General features: G+C 40.5%; 1 protein-coding gene across 6 annotated transcripts in view; it reads left to right on the top strand.

Moving 5' to 3' along the window:
* Positions 1 to 6,685, top strand: part of RGS17 (regulator of G protein signaling 17) — a 420,634-nt gene extending 413,949 nt beyond the window's left edge. For 3 of the 6 annotated variants that reach the window (XM_069606713.1, XM_069606714.1, XM_069606715.1), the window contains one exon: positions 5,331 to 6,685. In XM_069606713.1, the coding sequence (XP_069462814.1) occupies positions 5,331 to 5,519 (189 nt within the window). In that variant the 3' untranslated portion in view covers positions 5,520 to 6,685. The remainder of the gene's footprint in view (positions 1 to 5,330) is intronic. The other 3 variants (XM_069606710.1, XM_069606712.1, XM_069606711.1) reach the window with 1 other exon arrangement.
* The last annotated feature ends 3,924 nt before the right edge of the window (positions 6,686 to 10,609 follow it).

A 10,609-nucleotide genomic window follows, 5' to 3' on the forward strand; every position in this document is an offset into this window, starting at 1 on the left:
ACACTCTCTTTAAAATATTTATAACATAACGTAATATATATCCAATGTATCAGACAGACTCAAGACTTGAATACTTATGACCAAATTTACTTTAAAAAAAAGCTGGATGCAAAATGCTCAGAGGAATATGTTCCCTGCACCCTGCAGCAAATATGGTCTGCATGCAGGGCTCCAGATTCAAAGACTGTCGAATATAATCGGGGCTATGTATGCCAAGTGCATACATGCATATACAAGGGCATATACAAGTGCCATGGCCCGCACCGACACCCAGATTTACATTAGACATCAGTACTGTGGCGGGTCAGATGAAGGACAAGGACTCTGATCTTCCATTTTAAAATATTCTTTATTTAAAAAAGTGCAAACTCCTGACTTTCCCTGAACTATGGGTTTTCCCTACCTATCATAAAGTAACTAGGGTGCTCGTTAGTTATCAGTGAGTTCAAAAGGGAGATCTGTCCCCTGTCCATACTAATTTAACCTGTCCCTGCCACTATCAAACAACAAAGGCACAGGAGAATGGCTCCCTTCTCCTGTGGGTTGCTTCTCAGCAAGTTCACTTTAGTAAAGTATCCATAGGTAGTTCTTTGTTACTACTTTTATCAAGCTGTATAGTTCAGATTTTGAGCTCTTCAATTTCTCAACAGTGTCTTTTACATGTTGGTTCTGCCTCTCTGGTCTATTCTTCTCTCTTGTGATGTTGTTTGTTTTTATCCCTCATTTTCCTTGTGGCAATTCCGTTCTTCTCTTGTTAGTTAAACTTGAGGCTTTATCTTTACCCAATGTCCAATCCTTTTCTTGACTAGGACTAATAGAACTGTTTAAATTATAGTTCTCACTCTTCTTAAGTATGTCCAACACTTGGTCTTTACTGGGACGAGTGTGAGTGTTCCAGTAATGATTCTCACTCTTCCCAGGTATTTTAGACACAGGTCATTACTGGGACGAGTATGAGGATTCCAATAATGACTCTCCCTCTTCTCTACCACTTGGTTCTTACTGGGACGAGTGTGAATGTTCCAGTAATGATTCTCACTCTTCCCCACCACTTGGTTCTTACTGGGACAGGTATGAGTGGTCCAGTAATGATTCTCACTCTTCTCTAACGCCTGCTTCTTACTGGGATGAGTATGAATGTTCCAGTAATGATTTTCACGTGTCCTGGGTATTTTCAACACTGGGTCACTACAGGGTTGACTATGAGGGTTCCAATAATGATGCTCACTCTTCTCCACCACTTGGCTCTTACTGGGACAAGTATGAGTGTTTCAGTAATGATTCTGTCTCTTCTCCAACACTTATTTCTTACTGGGACAAGTATGAGTGTTCCAGTAATGGTTCTCATTCTTATTATATGCTTAAAATACTTGGTCCCTACTGGGACGAGTATGTATGCTCCATTAGTAATTTCCGGTTCCCCCACCCTGGTCTCCTGCTCTCTGTGTTAACTTTCTTTCTCAAGGATCGCGTCACCGGGCTTACGGTTTGCAACGGGCCTTCTTCAGTGATTGTCAGGTTGGCTTCTTGTGCTCTTCATTTCCTTTTTGTTCTGGAAAACTCTGCTGTGCCTTCAGGTAAGTGGTCTCTGCTTTGTTTAGAGACTCCTAAGTCCACTGGGCTTCGGTCACACCACCACTTCTCACTCGGTCCCCCCTCGAACACTGTGTTAGTCCTTTGGCTTCTCGTACTTCAGGTTTTCTGGATGGTAAGATGTCCAGACTTGCACGCCAGCTTCCTCTCAGCATCTGAAGCTGTGCGTCCCTGTCTCCTTCAACTCCACCCTCACAGCTGATTTGGATCTCCCGGGCTTCTCTCATTCCTGGGTCTCCTCCTCTCAGATTGATGACGCTGCCATGGGACTTCTGTAGTGGAGCGACAAAACCTTTCTTCTGTGTTCTGCTTGTATTCTGTACTGCTCCAGTGATTTCCTTCATCTCAGTACCATATAAGTATATCTTTTCGGGTTTACTCATGGGTTCTAAATGACAATATCAGCTTGTTGGTCATGTTTTCTTCTGGTAGGTGTATTACTGATGGGCTAGAGGTGGGTTGGTGAGGGAGTTCCTCATCGGAATGATAGTCCTTGTCCCCAAGGGGTGAGTCTCTTCTGGTGAGGTCCTACTTACCTCTACCCTTAGGAAGGGTATTACTTAGCAGGCTCACGTCCCTAGACTCACAAGGAAAGTCTCCCCCATAGGCAGAAGTGACTGAATCCCATGATTCGTCACAGTACCCAGAGCGTTAGAGGGCTGTGGTGAGGTGAGCCCTTCACCCACATGGGTGAAAGGTTCTCCTTGCAAATGATGGACCCCAAAGGGACTGTCACTTCCAATGCATGTTTTTCATTTCAACCCTATTTTCAGGTTGGAAATGTAAAGAATGAATGGAAGCATTCTTGCTGGACATCAGCTTGTTCATCCCGGGTTATGCAGTGCAGGCGAGGGGTCAGACATTACTCGTCTGTGCATTGTGCTGCCTGATGTATTTTGCTTCTGTCAGGGCAGACTAGCAAGGACAAATGCTAAGTTCAGCACTTCTTTTGCCAGTCTTTCAATAATAAGTTCAATGATGACAACAGGTATCAGCCAAGGAACAGAATACATCATCATTTAGTTAGGTTCTTTCTTATGAAGATGAGGGTGAGGTTATTTTCTGTGAGAAGAATGTTTTAACGGGGTTAGATACCTCAGAAAGTGCCTTGACTTATCATACAGTTGTTTCTGCTATCACAGGAATAGCAAAGTATCTTAAACATGATTTCAATAACTGTACCTTTTATGATCCACGTGTTCCAAGATAAATGCTGCACAGTCCACCTTTACCCCGAACATATGTAGTAGCAGGAGTACATTTTCACTGATGATTAGGAATCAAAAATATTTGAGGATAAGACCCTAATTGAGCAGGCAGTTTTATTGATACCAATTGCTCACAGCAGGGAGTACATCATTTTATATTAGAGATTCTGATGGTATAGGGGACAGGTAAGCAGAACCCAAGAGAACTTTACAAAACTGTAAGGCACGGCAAAACAGGTCTTTGTTGTATTCACACATATATAATTGAGGATGTTCACACCTACACTGAGGTGCATTTCTCCTTATTCAGCTGCCCACCTGCTGCTCCGAATATTTACCAGCCATCAGACTGTACTACGCATGGTAGTGATTGGCTTGTGGTGGAACACCTGAGATGAGATTCTCTCCCAAATCATGTTCCACAAGAGCAGGTAGCCACTTGGCAACCAGGTAAAGGGCAGTTGTTAAACGGTATCTTCTGTTTGGCTGACTCATCTTCCTAATACCTTGATCTTTGCCACAACCACTGAGGCACTATGATCTCCTAATAGCTTTATGCCTGACGGACTGTGGCAGAAGGTTGTGGTAGTCCATTTAATGAACTAATTTGGAGATGGGTGGCAAAGAGTGCAGAGGCAACATGAGACAGAAGACCAGAGGAGAGACCCAAGGGTGCTGGGCAGAGTAAAACCGTGGAGGCTGAGGTAAGGAAAAGACAGGAAACTGCTGGAAAGACTCAGTGGCCTGGTGAGAGAACGAGCCAGAAGGCGAGGAAGATGGAGAGGGAATGAGCCAAGAGGAGAGAGGGAATGAATCATGAGGCGGGAGAGAGAGAAGGAGCTAGGAGACGAGGGAGAGGGAATAAATCAGGAGGCGAGAGAGCAAGAGAGGAGAAGAGGGAAAGGGAAAGCTGGGGAAGGACAGCCCGAGGAGGCAGAGGATGAGAGAGACCCAACAGCTGGGAAGAGAGACCCAACAGCTGGGGAGAGATACCCAAGAGTTGAGGAGAGTGAGGCCCAAGGTGCCAGGGGGAGAGAAATTCAGACGGGTGGGAGGAGAAGGACAGAGGAAGATCGAACAGAGATTGCAAAGTTCTGATTGAAAAGGTGCCCAAAGAGACAATGGTGTGAGGAATGATGGGGGAGGGGTGAACAAGCCAGCACTTCATACAGAGTTGCCAAAGGGGGAGGTACCAAAAGAGAGCGTGGTAAACAGTAATGAAACAACTAAATACGAGGGTAATCAGTGGGGAGACAGGTAAATGGGAGACACCAGGAATAGGAGAGAAGTGGAGGAGGCAAGTAAGATCAGGTGTAGAACAGAAAAGCGGGAGGGGTACACTGAGAGAAAATGCAAAGAGAAGCTTAGACAAAGCATTCTGAATGTGCAAGGAAGCACAAGGATGAAAATAGAGAGGAGGAAGGAGCAAGAATCCATAGATGTACACGCTTGTAGCTATAGCAGTGTTCCAAATTCATAGTAGGTGGCTTGAAATGTAAAACCAGCTAGCCCTTTCTTTGTGCATCTCTTACAGTTGTTAATTTGTATATGTGCTGATGAATTTTGCACATGCACAATCTACATTTTCTCTTGTGCTCTTCTACCAGAACTACACCCACAATTCTTGGAAAGTGAGGATTTAGGAGAGCTGCAACAACTATAGCCATACTTGCTTACCTACTCTGTTTTTGCGCCTGCTTGCTCATTTGTTTTTTTATGTCACCATTGCCTTCTGTTTTTATAATTGTTTATATCAATCAATCCAGTTAATGATTTCTTCATAAAGGTATTTTAAATAATGTATGATACACAATAACTAAAATACTATGCATTTCATCATACATCTGCCTGTACAGAAACTAAAGAACAAAAATACGATCTAATATAGCTCTATTTTAATAGATTCCCTTCCACTCAATGCCTCTTGTATATATAAATATACCGAACATGTGTGTGCTTGTCTCTTAGGGATCGATATGAAAAAGAACAATTTTTACAGAAAAGATCTCCCATTCCCTCACAATTATGATAAAATACTTCCTTCTCAAATTGCTATAGAAAGGACAAAATGTCATTATCCCCAGACCTTTTGTCACTAATACATGATAGTAAAGGTTTATAAATTAGATATATAGTGCATAATTTCCTAATCCTACTGTTGACAAATTGTATTTAACACAGGTAACTTTCCGTTTAGGAGATATTGGGCTATTACCGCTGCATTACTGCACCACCCCACCCTAAGTTTGGGGGAAACTCAGAGTATTCACCTCCAGCTCTGAGCTGGGATTTACTGCTGGGATACTGCCCAACTTCTGATGAGGCCCACTGATTTTGGACTATTGAATACCTCAGAACATTTGTGACTACCTGCATTGTAATTGCATATTCTCTTTGTGAAATGCTGACACTTTTAACTGATTCATATATTGCCAGAAGTTATATCATACAAGGTGTTGTAATGGTATTTTTGGAGAATGCCGTAATGCTATTTTATGTTTGTTCATTTATATTTTCAATTATCTTCAGGTCAGCCTTGACTCCAGAGTGCGAGAAGCAATCAACAGAAACTTGTTGGATCCCAACCCACATATGTACGAAGATGCCCAACTTCAGATATACACGTTAATGCACAGAGACTCTTTTCCAAGGTTTTTGAACTCTCAGATTTATAAATCTCTTGTTGAGAGCACAGGGAGCTCCACTCCCGAAACTTAGTTTGTCTTTAGATACATATTTTTTTTTTAAATAACAAAGGTAGTTTAACAACACCTGAAGCTGGGTTCCTGGAGAACTGCAGCTTGGCACTACTCAGGCAACTGTGAAGAAAGCAAAAATATATCTAAATCTACTATGGTCTTTGTCTACATTTTTCCAGGTCCTTCATGCTTGAGTTTGACTGCAAGATAACAGATAAACACTGGGTTTGACAATTTTCATCTGTTTTGCACACCTTACACTTACTTGAAAAGGCAAGTCTTACGTATGGTATTTGAAGATTTCTGGAAGTTTCCTCGTGTTCCCCCACAATGCATGTGCAAGGCAAAATGGCTTCATTTAACATTTAGTTGTTGCAATATATGATACAGTGAATAATATCTGTATTTGAAATTTTTCTGTGCAATACAATTTAATCTAGAAATGATTTAAACAGACCTGACAGTGGTTTGTGTTTTTTTTAACATAAAATAATAGTTAAAAGGGCAATTTAAAAAGTGCTATGAGTGTTTAACATGCTTTATTGCACTGCATGTGATACACTGATGTCAATGCTTGTGTACTAGAGGGAAATATGCCTGCCAGAGTTTACTGAGTAGATGTATTCAGAGTGTGGGTTTCCTCTGGTTGGTCACTGCCAAATCTGTGGCATTTTCTTCTTGTTCTTGCTGTTCTTTTTACATAAAGTGCAATGTCAAAGAAGCACAACCCATTTTAGGGGAACCATATCTGGATGAAACATTATATGCGCTGATATTGTTATACATTGTTTTCAGATCAAAGATTGTCTATGTACATTTCGGATGTCATACAGTATATACTGTCACTAATTTATTAGAGACTGGTCTCCAGTTGTAACACTGTTGTGTAATGTAATGTACTTAAGCAAAAACAAATGCTTGAAACTTCGTTTTTTCTATATTTCTTAAATCTAACATGTAGCATTTTACACGATTTTGAAGACTAGTGTATGTCTTGTTAGTTGTGCTATTTTATGGTACAGCATTGTGTTTCAGAGATTAAGAGACAAGAAGGAACCCATCTCAGCTTTAGACCTAAGTAACTCTGTACATCATCTTGAGTGCAAGATTGGGTGCAACATTGGGCAGTGTTGAAAACATGCATTTTAATTTCCATATGAATAAAAAGGCGGAGTAGTGCTCTTATCTTTTTGCTGACCTACTTATTGCTTTACTCTTGTGCTTGAGCTATTTCCATGAGAAAATGCCTGATGCTGGTTGACAATGTTGACATTTTCCTGAAGAAGAGCACTTCTGTCATTTGCAAAGAACCACTGGCTTCATGTTCCATGAACGGGTTGTTGTACTATGATTATTATTACGGTTTTTAAAGATTCCTAGCATATTACAAATCAAAGAAAGAGTTTGACAAGACTTTGAATCATTTGTATTAGTGCCGAGATGTCAGGCCTTATATATATTGAAAGATTTTTACAGAGTTTTTAATTCTTTATGTTTTACTAACACTTATTTTTGTTATTTATTGAATGCTGTGGAATCCCCTTTTAGCATTCGTTCTGCTTGACTGTGGTAGTTTATGATTTGTGCATGTACTAAAACATTAAAAGCGATTTCTTTTTATAAATGCTCTTTGGATTTTGTAATAGATGTAAGATTCAGGAGACATTACTAGAAAGGGCTATTCTATGTCCCCTATGCAAATATATTCACTGTTGTGGGAATTTGACAGGACAGGATAAGAAAAAGTGCTTGAATTGGAAGAAGAGCAGTACACAGAATCCATGCTTTGAGTACCAGCATTTTTCTGGAAGGTGTAAAATGTGCCCATTGAATGCACTAGGTCCTGCTTTCAAGTGCTGGTGCTACCCTTCTGAGCATAATGGGCAAAGTACTGTCAGAGCACCTGACCATTAAAAGCACTGGTAACAAAGCAGAACAATGCAGTTCTGCAAAGTGGACAACAGTATTTTGTTTACACCGACATGGCTGGGTAGCTTATATTCAGCACATATAATCATTGATGAAATTGTAGATATAAGGTACAACAAATATTTATAATATTCAAGTGTTTAATAACTTTGTGTTTCGAATTAGAATGTTACCCTCTTGATGCTTTATTCACGTTGGTTTGAACAATTTGCAGAATGAGCAAAACTCAGAGTTGTAAATTGGTAGAATTGATTAATAGACTTTTTAAGGGCGATGTTTACACACATGTAAAATATAAACCTTTTGTAGCCGAATGACGACAATATATTTCATCCACGGTGAAGACACGACTTTTATACTGTGAAGTTTTATTGTTTCTGAAAACGGTTTCAGAAAACCTTTATTTTAATGTACTGTAAAATGTCCCCATATGTTTGATTTGATTTCAGGTTTGCCAGTGTTTGAAATGCAATAACTTTGTGCAGATGAAACATTTGTAAAAATCTGAAAGAAATGCATGGGAAAATATTTCAATTCTGTATATAGCACATGATTATGATCTGCCAGACAGACAGTATTGTTTTGTGTGCCATCTTTTGTCTTTGTAAGAAAAAAGGATCAGTGAATTGTTTTGGGCCACTGAAAGTGACCTGGCATATTGACATGGCTGTTAGCCTCCTCTGTAGTAAATATAAGCTAGAGGGGAACAGTCCTGACACATATTCCTCACAATGTGTTGAATTAAGATGAAAATATTTCAATTCTGTATATAGCACATGATTATGATCTGCCAGACAGACAGTATTGTTGTGTGTGCCATCTTTTGTCTTTGTAAGAAAAAAGGATCAGTGAATTGTTTTGGGCCACCGAAAGTGACCTGGCATATTGACATGGCTGTTAGCCTCCTCTGTAGTAAATATAAGCTAGAGGGGAACAGTCCTGACACATATTCCTCACAATGTGTTGAATTAAGATGAGTAAAACTCCGTGTGTAGTTCCCCCTTTAAAACATGCACATTTACATTTTGGAATACATTTGGTTTAAGGTACATCATTATTAAACTGTCTAAAACAGTGTGATGCATGATTTTATTAATCATATATTCCATTTGCGTTATGGAGCGCCAGGGGACCACTCCGGTGGTGATGGTGTGCGGTACAAATGTCCTTCAACATTAACATTAACATTACTTAAATTGAGATCTAAATTATAGTACGAAGCAGTACAGTACACTTTTCACAATATCAGGTACAATCTCATGTATTCGAGCAATTTCTGCATTGCTTGGTTACCAGAAACTTAAAAATGCCTGACATGAAAGTGCTTAAAACAAAAAAGTACTCAAATATAAAAAAGGAAAATCAAGTTTTTAAAAACTGATCTTTCACACGAGATGGGGCTCTTTCAATTCTTCACCAAAAAAGCAAATCCCCTTATCCAAAAACCTAAGACTTCAGGCTGAGCATGTGCACAGAGGTATGTCCAAAATCAAGATGGGGAGAAAGGGACATTTCAGTGTCCATGGAGCACCAGTTAATAGCAGAAAATGTCTTCTATGTTAAGGACGCAGTCAAGACAACATAATTTGTGGGGCATGTCAATTGGGAGTCAACACGTTGAACCCCCAGAAAGCACATCCAGCAAATGAAGTAGCAGGCAGATAGGCACATTTCTTTTTCTAAAACACAAACTGCCACTATTATCCTCTGCTGCTATTGACACTATGGGCCTCATTATAAAATTGCTGGACCCGGGAACTTCCGTACCGGTAAGCTTGCTGGTACCGTAGTTCCCGGACTGGCAAACTACGAGTTGTGCTTGCGGGTGCCTTTCTGCCTCGTAATGAGGCCATACGCAAGACCCCTATTTGAATTGCAGCCCACCCTGTAAAGACATTCTTAAATGTGTCTGTCTTGCCTAAGTTGTTCAAACAAAAGAATAGGGTGCAGCAAGAGCCATCTTTATTCCCTCAAAATACACTCTGTTCCAACCAAAGCTGTACGCAATCATGCAGCAATAGGGAACTATGATGCAGACTGCAGTGTCCCAACTTGCAGGCTGTTCCCACTTGTGTAGCTGGAGATGCTGCCTTGTTAGAATTTTATGAAACTGTGCCTGCATTGCGGACATAAAAGCCTTAACCAAATTATCACAATTAATTAGTTCCAGTGAACTAATAAATGCAATGACTAGTTATTTCATGATGATTGACAACAACATACAGGAACATCACATCCTGCCTGGGCGGGTAGGGATTTGTTTTCATCCAGATGAAAATCTCATGGGGAGAGGAATTATATAATGTAATGCCTCTTCACCCACAATATCAGTAAACCTAGCTACTCTGCTTGTTTTATGCCTGGCAAAATTATTTCCGCCAACCGCCTTTTGTGTGCATCGGCAGGAAATGGTTAGACCAGGGAAAAGAGAGGTCATGTGATGACCCTTCTATGAAGGAGAACCCCCAGAGGTTCCTCAAAAGAAGGGTGGGCTGGATCCTCCTGGATCCCCCGGGCTTGGGGTGCCCTAGAAGTGGCACCATAAAATACCAACAAGTTTCCTTTTGAGCAATGGTCCCACTCTTTCCTGCCACGTAATGGCATTTCACATGACTGCGCTTTCAGTGGCAGGAGGAGGGCTGCACTGGTCACATCTCGTACAATTGATACCCATACCACATAAAGCAAGGATGCTTTTTCACCAGCTGAAACCAAGTGCTCCACTCTGCCTGACATTGCATATGTGTGGTACAGTACTGCTGCGTGGAGCCCCCCTTACCACAGAGCATTACGCCATTATACAATATTGGCCACCATTCTGTATATGTGACCCAACCAAAATAACAAATTGATGAACAAACAAGTACCTGATAGTGTTCTCGTATGTAATTTGGTATCTGCCACATAATTCAAACACTCAGGTGATAACTATTCCTCATGATTACTTTTTTACTCCAGGGCTTATCTGATAAGCTACCTATATATGTATTTATATTAAAAATGTAATTGCCACTCATACATGTACTCCCGAAGACGTGAACAAGGTAATATTGGATCTGCCTCAAATGGAAAACCATGTTTAACTTACCATTCACTTCCATTATAAAAGCTGTATGCATTGCACTCTGTTGTTGCACACAGTATAATCTATGGGGCAGCTTTAGGTTTGTCCGAAGTGTG

Source organism: Ambystoma mexicanum, chromosome 4p (genome assembly GCF_040938575.1).
Source record: "Ambystoma mexicanum isolate Mex_15411 chromosome 4p, UKY_AmexF1_1, whole genome shotgun sequence".
In the NCBI taxonomy this organism is placed as follows: domain Eukaryota; kingdom Metazoa; phylum Chordata; class Amphibia; order Caudata; family Ambystomatidae; genus Ambystoma; species Ambystoma mexicanum.